Genomic DNA, 20,658 nt, shown 5'->3' with positions numbered 1-20,658 from the left:
CCAATGACTAATGGAAAAATGTAGCGTACAAGTCAAAATTACCAAATGTTTGACATCCAATAGCCAATGACTAATAAATCAATGTGCTCTAGTGGTGTCGTTTTGGTGCACAATACAAAACTTAAGATAAAAGAATCTATTATACCTGCTACAAACAATGCAGAGGTAACAGCATTTTGATTAACTATGATTAGCCCAGTGAGGGATCCAGAATATGCATTTGGGGGGGGGGGGTGGGGGGGGGGGGCAATGATTAGAGGCAGAAAATTAATATCTTGCTTCTGCCATGCCTGCATACAATCGATGAACAACAAACTAAAACTTATAAAAGGTTTTTACTTTCAGGCTTATTTACAGTGATGGTAATAACAGACCCAGTTTTAACCTGTGTTATAAAAACTTCATCCACCTGTCTGCAGTGGCGAGTAAAATACATATTATATATACAGTCATATCCAACAGAACTACAGTCCGCAAACCACCAATAAAAGCAACTAAAGTCCGAACCATATTGTTAACACTACAATAAATTACTCTCCTACCTTTAATTATCATTAGATTTTCCTAACTTTTTATTCCGACATCAATAATGAAAAAACCATTACATTAACATGGATTCCACATATCAAACTGAAACCATATCACATATATCGACTTTGTTAAGATTTCCTAGGACAAAACGCATGCAATTTTTCAACCGTCTGCCATGTTGCTTTTTTGTGGAATACTTGTCAAGAGGGGTGAAAGCCTCCTAAGTATGTGACGTAATTAATCTGATGTCATGCTGAGTGCGTTATACCTTAGTGCACATCATGATGTTGTTAGATTATGTCATATTGACCCACCCTCTTGAAGGGTATTCCATAAACAAGCAGACGGTGGAGAACTGCATGTATTTTGCCCTATGCAATCTTAGCGAAGTCGATACTGGTGACATCATTACAGTCTCGTATGTCGAATCTGTGTCACTAATGGGTTTTTTTTTTCATGATTTGTTTCTGGACAAAACTTTGGGGAAATCAAACGGTCATCAAAAGTAGGACAATAATTTGTCATAGTTGTTAACAATTTGGTTTGGATTTTAGGCAAAAATGGCCAGCTAGTAGAATTTCAGACAGTTTCATTGACCGACTGTGTGAGTGATGTGCTCAAAACAAAAGAATATGCCATGGAAAATGTACATCTGAAAATTAAGCACAACGTAGTTTTAACCATATGATTTAGACTCCGAAAGTAATTGTGTCCATTTCGTGAATACAAAACACTGAAATGAATGTTCTGTGTACACAGAGGATATCGAAAACGACCGATAGCAAGAAGTTTGTTTTGTTTAACGACATCACTGGAGCACATCAATTAATTAATCATCGGCTAGTGGATGTCAAACATTTGAAAATTCTGATTCGTAGTCATCAAAGGAAACTTGCTGCATTTTTCTAATGCAGCAAGGGATCTTTTATATGCATTTTCCACAGACAGGAAAACACATATCACGGCCTTTGTCCAGTTGTGGTGCACTGGTTGGAATGAGATAAAAAAAACAGTGAGCTGAATGGATACACCGAGGTGGTTCGATCCTGTGTCGCAAGCACCTCAAGCGAGCACTCAACTGACTGAGCTAAATCCCGCCCCTGACCGACAGCAACTAATAGCCCTGTAATTACTGCCGGGGAAACAAACGAGGGGTCGCTGGTTGACTTTGTCGTTGGGTTGCATACTGTATAAATCTGTCGTCAATGAAATCTTGGTAAAACAATTCTTACATATTACGTATTTACAAATGATACATGTATCTCTTTTTGCACTACTGAAGACTAATAAAGGACGGATGTCTGTAAATCTGATACAAAATATTTCCTATTTAAGATATATCTTCAGTTAAATATTGAAACATGACACGTAAATCTGAAAAAACTGTTCGTTGAGAAAAGTCTTTGACAGAAGCAAATACAAACATAAAATTAATCTTAACAATATTGTATTGGTGATAAATAGTCAACCCCTGTAGTTGCCCACAGCAGTCGTCAATGCCGTGGAGGTTTTAGTTTTTTTGCCTTGGGACTATTAATGGGTTTTTTTCAATGGCATGTTTATTGCCGTGGACATTTTATTAATTGCAGGGGTTGATAGTTCATATTAACTACACTGTATTGGTGTTAAACAGTTAATATTTTAAATATCGACATCACTGAGAACAATATTGCATTGGTGTTAAACAGTTCATATTTTAAATATCGACATCACTGAGAACAATATTGTATTGGTGTTAATATTTTAAATATTGACATCACTGAGAACAATATTGCATTGGTGTTAAACAGTTCATATTTTAAATATCGTCTTCACTGAGAACAATATTGCATTGGTGTTAAACAGTTCATATTTTAAATATCGACATCACTGAGAACAATATTGTATTGGTGTTAATATTTTAAATATTGACTTCACTGAGAACAATATTGCATTGGTGTTAAACAGTTCATATTTTAAATATCGACATCACTGAGAACAATATTGTATTGGTGTTAATATTTTAAATATTGACTTCACTGAGAACAATATTGCATTGGTGTTAAACAGTTCATATTTTAAATATCGTCTTCACTGAGAACAATCTTAACAATATTGTATTGCAGTTCATATTTTTCTAGAATATTGTTTAGTTCATATTTTAAAAATCCATCTAGCCATGGGATCAGTGATTAAAACAGTTCATATTTTAAAATTACTAGCCACGATTAAAAATTCACTGGTCCTACTTTACTTAAGTTAATATAATTTTACTAAATAACAGTAATAATCAGATATGTCTCCTAAAGAGGGAAATACAGCTTAAAAACAATAACATTGGTGGGTTGGGGTTGGGGCAGTATATTCATATTTACAAAATAGACTTAACTGCAACATTTGACAAAAACAATTTCACTAGCAATCGGGAATGGCAATAGTAGTTATTTATTAGCCCAACACTGAATATCACTAGCCATGGGAATGGGGCTACCATAATCTAGAAGCCCTGTCAGGCATGGCAATAGTAGTTATTTACTAGCCCAACACTGAATATCACTAGCCATGGGAATGGGGCTACCATAATCTAGAAGCCGTCAGGCATGGCAATAGTAGTTATTTACTAGCCCAACACTGAATATCACTAGCCATGGGAATGGGGCTACCATAATCTAGAAGCCCTGTCAGGCATGGCAATTATAGTAGTTATTTACTAGCCCAACACTGAATATCACTAGCCATGGGAGTGGGGCTACCATAATCTAGAAGCCCTGTATTGGTGTCAATAGTTCACATTAACTATACTGTATTGGTGTTCAAAGGTTCACATTCTAAATATCTTCTTCCCAGAGAACAATGTTAAAAATATTGTACTGATGTTAAATAGTTCACATTCTAAATATCTTCTTCCCAGAGAACAATGTTAAAAATATTGTACTGATGTTAAATAGTTCACATTCTAAATATCTTCTTCACTGAGAACAATCGAAACAATATTGTATTGATGTTAAATAGTTCACATTCTAAATATCTTCTTCTAACATGTTAAATAGTTCACATTCTAAATATCTTCTTCACTGAGAACAATCGTAACAATATTGTATTGATGTTAAATAGTTCACATTCTAAATATCTTCTTCTAACATGTTAAATAGTTCACATTCTAAATATCTTCTTCACTGAGAACAATCGTAACAATATTGTATTGATGTTAAATAGTTCACATTCTAAATATCTTCTTCACTGAGAACAATCTGTGGGGGAGGTGATGCGGAACTTCCCTGTAGATCAAACTCGTCCCCCAGGTGAATAACTTCACCGCGTTCACTGACGTACGACTGGTCGAAGCTGTCCATGCTGTAGTTGAAGTCACTCATGCGTGACGCACGCTGGTCTGGAGACCCTCGCTCGTGAGTCGTGTTCGGATCAGAGTGGTCACCGACGTTGATCTCTGCCTGACGTCTACTCTCCACGGCCTGAAACAAATTCAACTTTATTACCCATATGGTTAAATATATCTTGGTACAAAGTGATATGTCCCACTAGAATGCCAAGTGGGACGTAACACTTTTGACGTCCAACGATGATGTCATCAATTGGTGCACAACCTTACAGGAACTTCAACGAAATGAGATGATTAATATAAATTTAGATAGATTATGGGTAATAAATAGAATATTAAACTAGCTAAAGCTCGTGACAATTGAAAATTATTTCACTCGGGACATAAACATGATATGAAATGGTAGCGATTTTAATATCCTATATATATTAGCCATATAGTTGAAAATATTTTGGTACATATCACTGTGATAGGTCCCACTAGAATGCCAAGTGAGACGTAACACTTTGACGTCATCGAATGGCACACTACAACCTTACAGGACACTTCAAACGCCACTGCAGGAATGCCACTGCAGGAACGTTAACTAAACGAGTCGAATGATATAAATTAAGATCGATTATGGGTAAAAAATAAGATATTAAACTCGTTACCATTTCGTATCATGTTTATGTCCCTCATGAAATAATTTTCATTGTCACTCACTAAAGCTTGTGACAACTGAAATTTATTTCACTCAGGACATAAACATGATATGAAATGGAAGCTCGTTTAATAGCCTATGTGTTATAAATGAAAAGAAAAGAATGTCAAATGACTGCACCGACTATAACATTTCCACAGCTATAAAATTGAGCTTCAGACTATTCCTCATTGGTTAAAATATTTTCCATATGCAAGCACTTGTTAAAAAACCTTTCAACTTTTTAAACATGAACACCAACCCTTGAACTTTTGAAAGCTTGATTTTCATTGGTTATCATATTTAATAATTAAATGTTCAATAAATTCATTACAATATAACATCATCCCATTTGTCCAGCCGTAGCAATGGGAGTGTGTTCATTTCTCAATTAATGTAAAAATTATGTCGTCCGGGAATGTCATATCGAATGAAAGAAAGAAATGTTTTATTTACGACGCACTCAACACATTTTATTTATGGTTATATGGTGTCAGACATATGGTTAAGGACCACAAAGATATTGAGAAAGAAAGAATTTTTTTTTTTTATTTAACGACGCACTCGACACATTTTATTTACGGTTATATGGCGTCAGACATATGGTTATGGACCACACAGATATTGCTTTTCGATAAGCAGCAAGGGTTCTTTTATATGCACCATCCCACAGACAGGGTAGTACATGTACATACCACAGCCTTTGATATACGTCATATCTAATGACGTCATTTTTATATGGGTATTTTTTCTTGTTGAGCATTATTGGCCAAGAACCAAAACAAAATATGAACTCGTAGTGTTATTATTAGCAAGAATGTTTCAACTTTTAATTATAAGGATTGTCCGTTATTTCTTTTACGTTCATCTGGGATTTTTGTTTTGTTCATACCCCGATGAACATAAAAAAAAAAACAGACACCCTCTTACAGTATCTACATGCATGTACACCAGCCTTTGCTTGGGCTATTTCTTGTTTCAGCCAGTGCAAAACAACTGGTATATCAAAGTCCGTGGTATGTGCTATCCTGTCTGTGGGATGGTGCATCAAAAGGATGCCTTGCTACTAATGGGAACAATGTAGTGGGTTTCCTCTCTAAGACGGGTGAGGCGTAGCCCAGTGGTACAGCGCTCGCTTGATGCGTGGTCGGTTGGGATCGATCCCCGTCAGTGAGCCCATTGCACTATTTCTCGCTCCAGCCAGTGCACTACGACTGGTACATCAGAGGCCATGTGTGCTATCCTGTCTATGGGATGGTGCATATAAAAGATCCCTTGCTGCTAATCGAAAAGAGTAGCCCATGAAGTGGCGACAGTGGGTTTCCTCTCTCAATATCTGTATGGTCCTTAACCATATGTCTGACGCCATATAACCGTCAATAAAATGTGTTGAGTGCGTCGTTAAATAAAACATTTACTTCCTTCCTCTCTATGACTATATGTCAGAATTACTAAATGTTTGACATCCAATAGCTGATGATTAATAAATCAATGTGCTCTAGTGTTGTCGTTAAACAAGACAAACCAACCTTTGAAGTTTTAACAGCTTGCCCTTCATTAGCTTCAGTTCTGTCCACCATCTTTCCATCCGTTTGTCCTAATCGCGTTTCGACTCCATCCTTCGACATGTTTACTTGTTGCTCGCTGCCATCGGTAACACCCTCCTGAAAAGATTACAATATTACAGTACACATGTTTAACATTCCACAAATGGATACACTACAGTCTTATAAAAACTAGAGTAAACTTGAGGTGTTCTCATAACTAGTGCATATTCCCAACATACGTGACCGGAACAGGAAGGGGTACACAGTGGAAGAATTTAAGCCATCCCATTGGATTGTTGGGATGTTCGGACCAGTCTACTAATCGTAGGGAATATGCACTAGTTATGAGGACAGGTGATGTTGAAAAGAAATAGGGGTTTTGAGCTGTGATCCCACACGTGAAGATCACATTTTTTCTTGTGTGTGTGTGTAAATGGCTCAAAATTGTTATGCAAAACATAATTATTTTGTTTTTCAGATGCTAGAAAATTGAGTTTTGAAGCCATTCTGAGTTCAAACAATTTATAAGGGAACATGACTCTAATTTCAATTTTTTTCCTATGGGCCTGCACAAAATAGGCCTGCTTCATAGGATGGAAGGTTATACAGTGAAACTCATCTAAACCGGACACCCTCGCTACCAAGTAAAAAGTCTGGTTTTAAGAGGTATCCGGTTTAGAGAGGTTCTTTTCTGCACAGATATTTTAAAAAAAAGGACCGAGAAAAATGTCTGAGGGAATTCCGGTTTACAGAGGGTCCGTTTTTGAGAGGTTTCACTGTATACATGTAGATCTTTGATTAACTGACATAGCCCAGTGGTAAGGCGCTCGCTTGATGCGCAGTCAGTTTGGGATTGATCCCGGTCCGTGGGCCCACTGGGCTATTTCTTGTTCCAGCCAGTGCACCACGACTGGTATATCAAAGGCCGTCGTATGTGCTATCCTGTCTGTGGGATGGTGTATATAAAAGATCCCTATCTACTAATAGAAAAATGTAACAGGTTTCTTCTCTAAGACTATATGTCAAAATTACCAAATGTTTGACATCCAATAGCCAATGATTAATAAATCAATGTTCTCTAGTGGTGTTGTTAAACAAAACAAACTTTAACTTTAAATATTATGTTCAGTTTATATGATATACAGAAGTAAATGTCTTATCTACCATAAAACAAAATGTCTTTCATTATTATTAAAATACAATTTGCATGTATACTAAACAACCAAACAAACTATTTTACTATATAATTTAGTGATTTCCCTAGACATTTGGCAAGGCATGGTAGACCAAACACTTTTGGGGCATTTTCACCATTTTCAGGGCATTTTTTTCTCATTAAAAATACACAAAAATTAATTGAAATAAACATTAATGTAATTTATGTGCTTGCTTTAATAAATCAATGGCAAAAGATATAAAAGGCATATTTTATTAATTAATAATACCTTTTTGGGTGTTTTATAAAGGCAATTTTAGAATTCATTTGTGAAAAAGGCTTGTTTAATCTCAGGACAGCATGGCGCTTATTAAGGCAAGAGGGTGCTAGACTACTGAGGCATGGTGCTGCACCATGCTAAAACAAGCTAGGGAAAACACTATAAATTATAAAAAAATTTTTATAATAAAATAAAATTGATAAATTCAGTCAAAATGGGCCCAAAATGTTCACATGACACTGATAATTATAATAAGACACAAGAACTAATTGGATTCAAAATGAATAATTTTAAATAAAGTAAGAAAAAAACTAAATTAATTTGTTTTGTTGCTCAGTTTAAGTTAACCTGGGCTCTATTTCACAAACTAAAACACGACGCTGAAATCAACCGCAACAACATGGCACAAATTATGAAATTGTTTGGGGTGGGGAATTGATGAGTCACTTTAAAAAAAAAAAAAAAAAAAAAAATGCAATTCAAACTAACATAACGATTGCTATTTAAAGAAATAATGAGTTCTATATATAAAAAAAAAGCTCTCAAATTTTTATTTGGAAAAAAACGGAAGAAAGAAAAAAAATAAACCACCATCCATAAACATCCAACCCACCCCCATATTTCTGTATGTTTGTTAATTTAATGCCATAGGCCTTAGAAGTGGGGGTGGGTGTATGGGGTACTGGCTTCAAACTCTGAAGATATTGCATAACCCCATCCCAACCCCACCCCCGCTGAAAACTCGAAGTAATATATTAACTGCCCCTACCCCCATTGAGGTTTTGTTATTCCTATTTATTCCAGTTTGTACACAATTAGCTGAAAAAGATACATTTTCATATTCATATATAAATACTCTATACAGTACTGCGTAAAACAAATTTGGCTAAAGCATTTTCAATATGGCTAATAAAAATTCCATTTGGCTAATATTTTGGCTACAGGTATTTTTGATCCAGGGTGAGCCCTGAAAACACCATTTTTATTACTATCGTAGTACAACAAATATAGCTTTAAGTACACATATTTCATTTTCTTTTGTCATTAAAATGTTCCATCTTCCATAATGATGTAATTTTCCATGTGAAATAGATGCCAAACATGTGTAAACATATACCTGGTACAATGTTTAGTGAAACTTTTTCCCTTTTTTTTGTTACCTTTACATCGTCAAACATCGAGATGTTTGTTGGTTTGATAGGTGAGGGGTGTGGAGCTTCGAACCCAGGACCCGTGTGACTGAAGACTCCGCTCGTGTCCCGTAACAATCGCTCATACAAGTCGTCGGGTTTCTTCCCACCTAGTTCAGCAGTTTCCTCAAGGTCTACATACTTCATCGTGGGGTCTTTGACGTTCCGGTTCGAGGGACGGATGTTGCTGTCTGTGACACCTGAACAAAGGAACAAATATAACAGTTATATAAACAAAGGAGAGAGAGACAGAGAGAGAGAGAGAGAGAGAGAGAGAGAGAGAGAGAGAGAGAGAGAGAGAGAGGGAGAGAGGGAGGGAGGGATCGAGAGAGAGGGGGGGAGGGGAGGGGAGAGAGAGAGAGAGAGAGAGAGAGAGAGAGAGAGAAAACCCACATAAACTGTATAACTATATATTCTGAGTGATTTTAACAAAATGCACTGAGCATTGTTTTACATTATCACGGTCAATTATATGGAATTGAGAGAATTGTGTGGGTGGGGGGTGGGTAGGAGGCTTTGGGAGTCAAACCCCACCACTGCTAAAAATAGGTTTTCTTTTGTAAAAGATATTTTCTAGTGAAGCATTACCCGAACACTGTTTGTCACAGTCTAGAACCTCACCCCCACCCCTTGCACATTTTCCTACACACATGGCTGATCTTATTAAAATGTAAATTATCTGACATTGTCTTGTTAAATTAAATTAACAATGTTATGTAAATTACCTGAAGCTATCCTGATAAATTAACTATGTCATATAAACTATCTGAGTCTGACATTGTCTTGTAAAATAACATGTAAATTATTTCAAATTGCCTTGATAAATTAATATGTAACGTAGACTGCCTGATATTACCTGTAAATTATCTGACATTACATTGGTAAAATAACATGTAAATTACTTGAAATTGTCTTGATAAATTAATATGTAACGTAGACTGCCTGACATTACAAGTAAATTATCTGACATTACATTGGTAAAATAACATGTAAATTACTTGAAATTGTCTTGATAAATTAATATGTAACGTAGACTGCCTGACATTACACGTAAATTATCTGACATTACATTGGTAAAATAACATGTAAATTACTTGAAATTGTCTTGATAAATTAATATGTAACGTAGACTGTCTGACACTACATTTTTTTTTAACTTTGCTGCCATTTTTGCATGTTTCAGAATAATAGTATTTTTAATGATTACGATTACATTTGGTATTAAACACATTAATATGTAATTCTAGCACTCGGCTGAGGTACTTGCGTCGCAGGATTGAATCAAAGAAAGAAAGAAGTGTTTTATTTAACGACGCACTTAACACATTTTATTTACGGTTATATGGTGTCAGACATATGGTTAAGGACCATACAGATTTTTTTAGAGGAAACCCGCGGTCGCCACATAGGCTACTCTTTTATGACAGGCAGCAAGGGATCTTTTATTTGCGCTTCCCACAGGCAGGATAGCACAAACCATGGCCTTTGTTGAACCAGTTATGGGTCACTGGTCGGTGCAAGTGGTTTACACCTACCCATTGAGCCTTGCGGAGCACTCACTCATGGTTTGGAGTCATATCTGGATTAAAAATCCCATGCCTCGACTGGGATCCGAACCCAGTACCTACCAGCCTGTAGACCGATGGCCTGCCACGACGCCACCGAGGCCGGTCGAATTGAATCATTTCAGTGGATTGAATCATTTCAGTGGATCCTTTCAACTGACTTTTGGGTCCTCATTCCAACCAGTGGACCACACCTGGTCAAAGGCCGTGATATGTGTTTTCCTGTCTGTGGGAAAGTGCATATAAAAGATCCCTTTCTGCATTAGGGAAAACGTAGCAGGTTTCTTCTCTTGACTATGAGTCAGAATTACCAAATGTTTGACATCCAATAGCCGATGATTAATTAATCAATGTGCTCTAGTGGTGTCGTTAAACATAAGAAACTTAGAAACTTTAAAAATGGCAAAAAACTGATAGTTTGTTTTGTTACTAGAGCACATTGATTAATTATTAATCATCGGCTATTGGATGTCAAACATTTGGTAATTTTAACATATACTCTTAGAGAGGAAACCCGTTACATTTTGTACACAATATCAAGGGATCTTTTATATTCACCATTTCAAAGACAGGAAGGAAATAAATGTTTTGTTTAACGACGTGTCAAAGGATGGAATCGAACTGCGATTAGGACAAACAGATGGAAAGATGGTGGACAGAACTGAAGCTAATGAAGGGCAAGCTGTTAAAACTTCAAAGGTTGGTTTGTTTCGTTTGTTTAACAACACCACTAGAGCACATTAATTTATTAATCATCAGCTATTGGATGTTAAACATTTGGTAATTCTGACATATAGTCTTAGAGAGGAAGGAAGGAAATGTTTTTATTTAACGACGCACTCAACACATTTTATTTACGGTTATATGGTGTCGGACATATGGTTAAGGACCACACAGATATTGAGGGAGGAAACCCACTGTCGCCACTTCATGGTCTACTCTTTTTCGATTAGCAACAAGGAATCTTTTATATGCACCATCCCACAGACAGCATAGCACATACCACAGCCTTTGTTATACCAGTCATGGTGCACTGGCTGAAGCGAGAAATAGCCCACTGACGGGGATCGATCCCAGACTGACCGTGCATCAAGCGAACGCTTTACCACTGGGCTATATCCCGCCCCCTCCACAAACAGAATAGCACATGCCACGACCTTTGATATACCAGTCGTGGACATCAGCTCTTTAACAATTAATTACCTGAAGCGAACACCAGCGGCGACTCCTCTTCAAATGATCCAAACGACATCGACGTCCCCGGGTACCTCGTGTCGCCTCCCCCTGCTCCTTTGCTCCCCACTCCAGACCCATAAATACTCCCTGCAACCACAGGGCTTGAAAATATCCCCTCTGTACCAGCTGCCGCCCTGTTCCCTATCCTGCTGCCCAGTCCATTTGCGAAACTCTTCTCGCTGACGCCCGAGAAGTTGTTGATGTGTCGAGCGATGCTGTGGCTGTCGAACATCATCATGCCGTTGTTCTGACGCGAGGCAATCTGCGGTCCTTCCGACATGACGTCGGACGCGGGTCCATTACAGAGAGTGGAAAATGGAATCTGGCTCTGATCTAGTCCCGCCATTGTTATCAGCTGTCCCAGTCTAGAATGTAAGGAAATGAAAGGAAATGGTTTATTTAATGACACACTCAACACTGACACGAGGCAATCTGCGGTCCTTCCGACACGACGTCGGACGCGGGTCCATTACAGAGAGTGGAAAACGGAATTTGGCTCTGGTCTAGTCCCACCATTGTTATCAGCTGTCCCAGTCTAGAATGAATGAATGGATGGATGGATGGATGGATGAATGAATGAATGAATGGATGGATGAATGGATGAATGGGTGGGTGGGTGGATGGATGGATGGATGGATGGATGGATGGATGGATGGATGGATGGATGGATGGATGGATGGATGGATGGATGGATGGGTAGATGGATGGGTGGGTGGATGGATGAATGGATGGATGGATGAATGGATGAATGGGTGGGTGGATGGATGGATGGATGGATGAATGGATGAATGGATGGATGGATGGATGGATGGATGAATGGGTGGGTGGATGAATGGACGAATGAATGGGTGGGTGGGTGGTTGGATGGATGGATGAATGAACGGATGGACGAATGGATGGATGGATGAACGGACGGACGAACGAATGAACGTATGTTAAAAGACACCCGAACGAATGAACGAATGAATGAATGAATGTATGTTAAAAGACACCCCAGCACAAAAATACACATTGGCTATTGGGCATTATAAAAAAGTAAGTATATGGAAATATTATTTAATATACAATTATGTAAAACCACAGTGTAAAGAGCTACATGTATGTGGAAAAGGAAGTAAGGAAATGTTTTATTTAATGACGCATTCAACACATTTTATTTACAGTTATTTGACATTGGACATATGGTTAAGGACCACACAGATATTGAAAGAAGAAACCCGCTGTTGCCATTTCATAGGCTATGCTTTTCGAACAGCAGCAAGGGATCATTTATATGCACCATCCAGTGTTCAAGATTAACGGTATCCCGATATCCCGGGGATACCAGAATTTAATTTTGGATACCAGACTTCAAGAACCCAGTATCCCACCGGGATATCATATAATGTTGTTTTTGTTTTTTAATCCTGCGGTTTTTTTTGCTGAAACAATGAAAGTCGTCATTTACTGGTGAACTTAAGTAACAATGCTATGCCGTAACAATATCTCCCCCAACTCATACCCAGTCTAATGCTACACTGGAGCAATAGGAAGCAATAGCGGCATAGCAATAGAATGGGAACCACTAAGTCACTGTTGTTTTTGTTGTATGTTTCCTCCCTTCAAATTTTATTTGAGATATTGATTCCACATCTGCAGAAAATTAATACAGGTAGGTTTATCATTAGTAATGTCAGAAACACTAATAGATTACTGCTAAATATTAATTTATGTCAGTATTACTCAAAAAGAGATGCAGCAAATCTTTTAGTTGATTCCATTTAATTGCGAATTTCATGCATTCCGCGATTTCGATTGCGACATAGCAATAGACTGGGAACGAGAACAATGTCCTCCGAGTTTATTACGATGTTATTTATGAGTTTCATTTAAGTGGAATACTAAATTCTCATGTGGGATACCAGATTTTGAAATGTTAGTATCCAACTGGGATACTGTCCAAATATTTTAATCTTGAACACTGCCATCCCATACAGGATAGCACATACAACGACCTTTGATGTACCAGTCGTGGTGCACTGGATGGAGCGAGAAATGGGCCCACTGACAGGGATCGATCCCAAACCGACTGCGCATCAAGCGGGCGCTTTACCACTGGGCTATGTTGCGCCCCCTATGTGGAAAAGTACAATACAAATATCAAGTTAAGTACAATACAAATATCAAGTTAAGTACAATACAAATATCAAGTTAATTACATTTTAAAATTTTGTATAGAAATCAAAGTGTTTTAAAAACTTTAAAATTAATTCAGGGTGGAATTTAAAAGATTCCAAAACATTTCTGTTGCCAAATATATAATTTCTCTTCGGCTTCAGATGATAATTACTTCACCAAAATGTGGTGCACAGTCAGCATACACTGACAATGTTCACACTGAGGAGCAAGATCCTTCTTTAAAATAAATGAATGCGTCAAATATGTATGACCGATGCAGGCACGGCACACGTCTTCTTCATCCTTCCTGCCCCGCCTGTAGGATGACTGCCACTCCCAGGACTGGCTTGACAGAATGAAGGTGACACCAACGAAGGGCAAATTAAAAGCAGACTTGGCAGCAACATCTGCTATTTCATTGTCCTTAATGCAAACATGGCTGGGTACCCAACAAAATATAACATCTTTATTGGTAATTGATGAAAGGACACACTTTCGTATCACCAGTCCCAACTAAGGGATGCTCCAATTTCATGTACTGTAGAGCTTGGAGACACGAAAGTGAGTGAGTAAAAATAAGGTATCTGGATGCACATGAATCCTTAATCTGTTCCCAGGTTTTGATGATTGCTCAAATTCAGCTGTTCCAAAAACAACAACATGCATTGCCGTAACTGGACTATATGTCTTACAACTAATGATTACAATGGACATGTAATTACAATGTGTATACATGTAATACAAGCCTTTCTGATACACCCATTATTGAGAACACCATGCGTTATTTTTGGTTACACATGGTTGTTAACAAGTTCAAGACATACGACTGGCTGCTCCTAGGTGATGACCAGGTCACCAATGCTATACATCCAATGAAAAACTACACAATGGAAATTGATTAGACTGTGAAGTATAGTTAACCTGACATTCATGTGTGTGTGGCGCTTAAGTCAACTACAAGTGTAAATAACATTTAGTCGAAAAAGATGTTAAAATTTGCTTAAAACCTGATTTTTGAGGATACGTAAGAAATAGAATAATATATTCGTGTCCGTTAGATACCATTTATCTGACAACTCACTGTTTAAAAAAATGTATCAAACTCGCTTTTGTTCCTTAGATACATTTTAAAGGCATATTGTCACAGACCATTGACCTATTCAATGGCCTAACCTAAAAATATATAAATTTGATTTGTCCCTAAATATACTTTATTCAACCATCTACATAACCACCATACTCCACTTATTAATGATATTTCATAAAAATAATTGAATTATGGCAATGGTCTATAATTCAAAAAATAAAATTGTCAACAGGGTTGACATGGATTTCATGTCATGGTGGTTCAGTTAAGGTGATGCGATAGCTAGATTTGGTTTCTGAATATTAATGTAATTTTCATTTACTGTAGAATACTTTATTTTCGCGATTTAATAAAAATGGGCCAACCCCCATCAATAAAAAACCCGAAGTACAGATGTCAATAATTTTGTTTTAAAAACGGAACTTAGTTTTGCCGGTTGTTACGCTAATCTGTAGAACTAATCCTACATGTACACACGAGTGCTATACACATAAAACAATAGTTTTCCTGCTTTAACCAATCAAGACTTTATTGTTTACAAGTTAATAAGCTTACAAAAGGTGCTTACCGCGTGCAGTTTTTCTTAATCCTTATAATTGTTATAGCCCAGTCCGGATTTTTTCACTTCCACATTTTTAATATACTGTGATAATGCATGTTTACTTCCGTTGTTGAACACGTGTAGACTCTGTCCGATGAACTGATCGCTAGCACATGCGAAGGAAAACAGCATAAAGCTTTTTAGTGTTAGTATTGTTTTATTATCATGTATGTACTTATCATCATGTTCTTGGTTTAAAGTTTTAAACAGCTTTTGTGTGTTGTGGTTTGTTCCGTGACAGGAAGAGCACCGCTTTGTTACTACTAGCCTCGTACATCGGAAACTAATGTGGTATAATTGAACGAGACTACATTTTTTTCTTTTTTGTCGGCCTTTATTTTCGCGTGGAATATATTTTCACGAATTTCATTCACACGCGAAAATAAAGTATTCTACAGTATTATCAATTTTTAGAGAAATAAGGTTCCTAAATCTGTGACAGTATGCCTTTAAAAGAATTCGTTGTAGAGATAAATGATATTTAACGGTCACTCAATATTATTCTCTATGTAACTGACCCAGCTTCTTCTAACATGTCTAGGAACGTGTGGAACTGCTTGAACGATGCTTCGATACTCGCCAGCATCTTGGGATCTTCAGAACTGAGCAGAACCAGCTGATTGAGCCGGGCGTTGGCAGCGCTTAGTCGCTTGTTCTCTATACTCAGCTGAAAAACAGAACATTATACTCACCACATTGTTTCATTAGCAAGCGCGCTTTTAAAGTCATTTTCCCATAGACAACACATATCACAGCTGTTGATATATCAGTTGTGGGACACTGGATGGGATGGGGGGGAGACCATGTCAAGTAATTTACTTGTTAATTTAACAAGATAAGGTCCTAATTTAATTGTTAATTTAACAAGGTAAATATGAGGTAACCTACATGTAATTTACATATGAATCTGCCCAACCAACTTCGGGTAATTTAAATGACATTGTTAATCTAATTAATTTAACAAGGCAAACAATGGGCCCACTGATGGAGTTCGATCCTTAAATCTAAGCACCTCAGGCGAACACTCTACCAACTGAGCCAGATCCTCCTTTCTAAAAGAACTTGGCTTAAACTTAAGAATAATCATTTCTGGCATGAGTCCTTTTGTACCGTGACATCACAACCCTGCTCACAGCTGATATATATATTACATCACTAGAAGGAATGTTACATATTACTTGATGGAATGACATACCATATTTTCCCGTGTATTATGCGCACTTTTTTTCCAGAAAATACAGGTTAAAAATGGGGGTGCACACTATACATAGCAATAGAAAAAATATCTTTTAAAAATGTCCAGCGATCACCCATGAAAAATCGCCGATCGGTAGTTTACGGTACTTTACAGGTTATTGACAGTGTTCATTACAACGAAATGCCAAAACCCTCTTAAAAATCGCTTTTCACTTGTGATGGTTGTAATAAATGCAAAATAAATCTACAAAAGTATCCATACCTCGCCAAAAAGTACACAAAAATGACAAAACTGGACCGTAAATATTTTTTAATTTCCACGAGATTTAATTCGGCCATTTCCGGCAAACCGGAAATATACGGGATCAGGCTAAAACGGAACCACTACCAAAATGGAACCATTTTTGTTGGCGAAAACGGAACCATTTTTGTTGGCGAAAACGGAACCATTTTCGTTGGCGAAAACGGAACCGATTGTGGCTATAACGGCACCTCACTGTATTGGCTAAAACGGAACCACACATAATAGAGAGAGAGAGAGAGAGAGAGAGAGAGAGAGAGAGAGAGAGAGAGAGAGAGAGAGAGAGAGAGAGAGAGAGAGAGAGAGAGAGAGAGAGAGAGAGAGAGAGAGAGAGAGAATGAAAAATCATGACAGGTTTATTGCCGAATAAAGCCGGTCAAAATCGTATTATTCAACATGTGAAACCGTGGATTGTGCTACAATAGGAATTAACACTTACCAAATCTTTTGAGTTGTTATTACTGTAGACTGTTGATTATCAAGCATTTAAGTTACTAGAATTACACCTGTATTGCTAATTGTTAATCCCCATCACCGATTCCGTCTAGCCGGAGTGTCGCAGACAAAACATCAAAGCTCACGATGTTCACTGCACAGCCTTGCCGGGCTTGCTTGGTTAAGCACACAACAATCGATTGCTTGTTTTGTAAATAAATAAACATCATTTTACTTTATTACGTTTGACTTCCTTCATGAGATCTGTTAGTTGTTGCTGTGTTTAAAAAGGTAATAGAGTAAATTAGTGCCTTCAGTACAACTGTTATTTTTAGCTTGAGCACGTGCTAAGATGATGTTTGATGTCACTAATCGAGGCCCTTACTATGTAGCCCAAAAATAGCAACGCTCATGTATATAAACAATTTCATTTATTTAATTCACATAAAAATGAACTATGAGCAATCATGTTATAATAGCATATATTGTTTTTTCATTGGGAATGCGAGATAAATAGGTTTTGATTTCGGTGCCGTTTTAGCCATCGATTTTGGTGCCGTTTTAGCCAACACAGGTTCCGTTTTGTCCAATTTGGTTCCGTTTTCGCCTGGGGCCGTTTTGGCACGGTTCCGTTTTCGCTATAACCCAAATATACAACACTATTATAAATTTCGAAATCTCGCGCATTCACGTTAGCCACGAGAACGAAATGTAATATGCTATATTTTTGTTTTCATATATTTATTAGTAATTTACAGTGTATGGGGTATATAACTGTTTTGATTTATGCACGTGTGAATCTGTGACATGTAAGTACGCAAGTACTAGCCTTTGTTTAATGTGACATGTAGGTCTATGTACTCAAATACCTAACTTAAGTTTTGTTTCTTGAATATACCGCTCCTTTCGCTTTTTGTTAATTTTGGTGACGGGGAAAACGGTACATCTTGCATTCACTGTCGATTTTGTGGTTTAAAAAAACGGTGCGCATTATATTGTGGTTTATGTTTTTTTTCTTGGAATAAACGTACAAAGTGGGGGGTGCGCATTATACACCGGTGCGCATAATACATGGGAAAATACGGTAATTAACAGGTAGCAATGGCAGTCTATCTCCTAAATGACAAGTTTATTTAACCAATGAAAAGAGCAGATTACCGTCTATAGGACCTGTGCTAGACGTTTTTTCTCGCATGGCTTTCTGGCACCTTTTTACTGGTTGACTGAACTAGAATATGTTCTGTAGCAATTTTTTAAAAGCTTTGTGCCATAGGTAAAATGTACAATTTTGAGCTTATCTGTGCAATCTTTTGTAACAAATAAACACAATATAAAACAAAAAAATTGTCCCTTCGAGCCCTGTAAAAAAAAAAAGTTTAAAAAAGTCACACATACCTGCAGCATTTGTTCTTCTATCTTTGCCCGCACTCTTCTTTCCTGCTCCACCTGTCTCTCTTCTGTTCCAGCTCAATCTACAACAGAGAAAAGAAAAGAAAGGTTTAATTACTGACAACCCAGCACATTGTTTCTTATTAGAGAGAACCTGCTACATTTTTTTTCCATCAGCAGCGAAAGATGTTTTATATATGCATTTTCCAAAAGACAGGACATCACATACCACAGACTTTGATATACTCAATATGGTGCACTGGATGGGATGAGAAAAAGAAAAAAACCCCTGGTGGGTCCACAGACTACTGGTAAAAGATTACAATGAACCTAAATTGTTTTAAAGGTGGAATTACACTTAAAGTATTTCAAGCTTTTACACAGATGGCTCTCCAGTGATGTTAACAAGCCGCTCAACATAGGCGTACGGGCTCCCATTTTTGTAGGGGGAAGGGCAGACTGATTTTTGCCCGAATCTGGATTACAGCATTTATTCATCACTACCAAATAGCCATACATGTTTACATGGATTACAACTAATACTGTTTATGGAATAATAAAAAAAATACATGGTGAAAAGTGTTCAGGTCACCTCATTTTGCCTGAATTTCTCAATTGTTTTTGCCCAAACTTGAGGATTTTCTCAAGGACTGGGGGGCAGTTGATCCCCCCCCCCCCCCCCCCCCCCCCCATCTTGTATGTTTATGTCGCTCAAGAACAACAGTTTTAAATTCCTGGTATATTGATTTAATATCAATTCTTTCAACTACTGACAACCCATTAAGTCCAACATTTTCAAATCTCTGGTAAATGTATTTACCATCAATTCATTCAATGGAGTACAAGCCACAAAGCCCAACATTTTCAAATCTCTTTCAACTATTGACAAACCATTAAGCCCAACATTTTCAAATCTCTTTCAACTATTGACAAACCATTAAGCCCAACATTTTCAAATCTCTTTCAACTATTGACAAACCATTAAGCTCAACATTTTCAAATCTTTTTCAACTATTGATAACCATCAAGCCCACAATTTTCAAATCTCTTTCAACTATTGACAAACCATTAAGCCCAACATTTTCAAATCTCTTTCAACTTGATAAACCATTAAATCCAACATTTTCAAACTTCTTTCAACTATTGACAAACCATTAAGCGCAACGTTTTCAAATCTCTTTCAACTACTGACAAACCATTAAGTCCAACATTTTCAAATCTCTTTCAACTATTGATAAACCATTAAGCCCATCATTTTCAAATCTCTTTCAACTATTGACAAACCATTAAGCCCAACATTTTCAAATCTCTGGGACAAAGACTTACAAATGTACCATGGACTCTTTCAACTATTAACAATCCATTAAGTCCAACATTTTCAACTGTGTCTCATCTGTTGACAAGCCGCTAAGTCCAACATTTTCAAATCATTAGAAAACAGACTTACCATCAATTCCTTCAACTGTGCTTCATCTATTGACAAGCCGCTCAGGTCCAACATTTTCAAATCTGGGAATGTCTCTGTTTCGTTTAGCGTGCTCTCGTCTGGGTTTATTATCACTGACGGATGTGTGAGGGTCGGGGCGGTCGGGAATGTGGAATCGTTCTCACTCAGTTCATCAAGGTTCAGCATACCAGGAATGTGGTCAGGTGGAAATCCACTGTTTTAAGAGAATGAATGAATGAATGAATGAATGAATGAATGAATGAATGAAATGAGGAAATGTTTTATTTAACGATGCACTCAACACATTTTATTTATGGCGTCGGACATATGGTTAAGAACCACACAGATATTAAGAGAGGAAACCCGCTGTCGCCACTTCATGAGCTACTCTTTTCGATTAGCAGCAAGGGATCTTTTATATGCACCATCCCACAGACAGGGTAGTACATACCACGGCCTTTGATATACCAGTCGTGGTGCACTGGATGGAACTAGAAATAGCCCAATGGGCCCACCCACGGGGATCGATCCCACACCG

The 20,658-nt window shown here is 37.4% G+C and overlaps 1 protein-coding gene across 1 annotated transcript in view; it reads right to left on the bottom strand.

Moving 5' to 3' along the window:
- Window positions 1-3,178: 3,178 nt before the first annotated feature.
- Window positions 3,179-20,658, bottom strand: part of LOC121373448 (centrosomal protein of 78 kDa-like) — a 159,375-nt gene continuing 141,895 nt past the window's right edge. The window contains exons 12-17 of the mRNA XM_041500109.1: window positions 20,121-20,334; window positions 15,870-16,018; window positions 11,474-11,871; window positions 8,676-8,905; window positions 6,062-6,196; window positions 3,179-3,983 (exon numbers count right to left, since the gene is read on the bottom strand). Coding sequence (XP_041356043.1) covers window positions 3,735-3,983; window positions 6,062-6,196; window positions 8,676-8,905; window positions 11,474-11,871; window positions 15,870-16,018; window positions 20,121-20,334 — 1,375 coding nt within the window. The 3' untranslated portion in view covers window positions 3,179-3,734. The remainder of the gene's footprint in view (window positions 3,984-6,061; window positions 6,197-8,675; window positions 8,906-11,473; window positions 11,872-15,869; window positions 16,019-20,120; window positions 20,335-20,658) is intronic.

Source organism: Gigantopelta aegis, chromosome 5 (genome assembly GCF_016097555.1).
Source record: "Gigantopelta aegis isolate Gae_Host chromosome 5, Gae_host_genome, whole genome shotgun sequence".
Lineage (NCBI taxonomy): Eukaryota > Metazoa > Mollusca > Gastropoda > Neomphalida > Peltospiridae > Gigantopelta > Gigantopelta aegis.
Note: the sequence above shows the minus strand (reverse complement) of the source record. Positions and strands in the feature narration are given on the sequence as shown.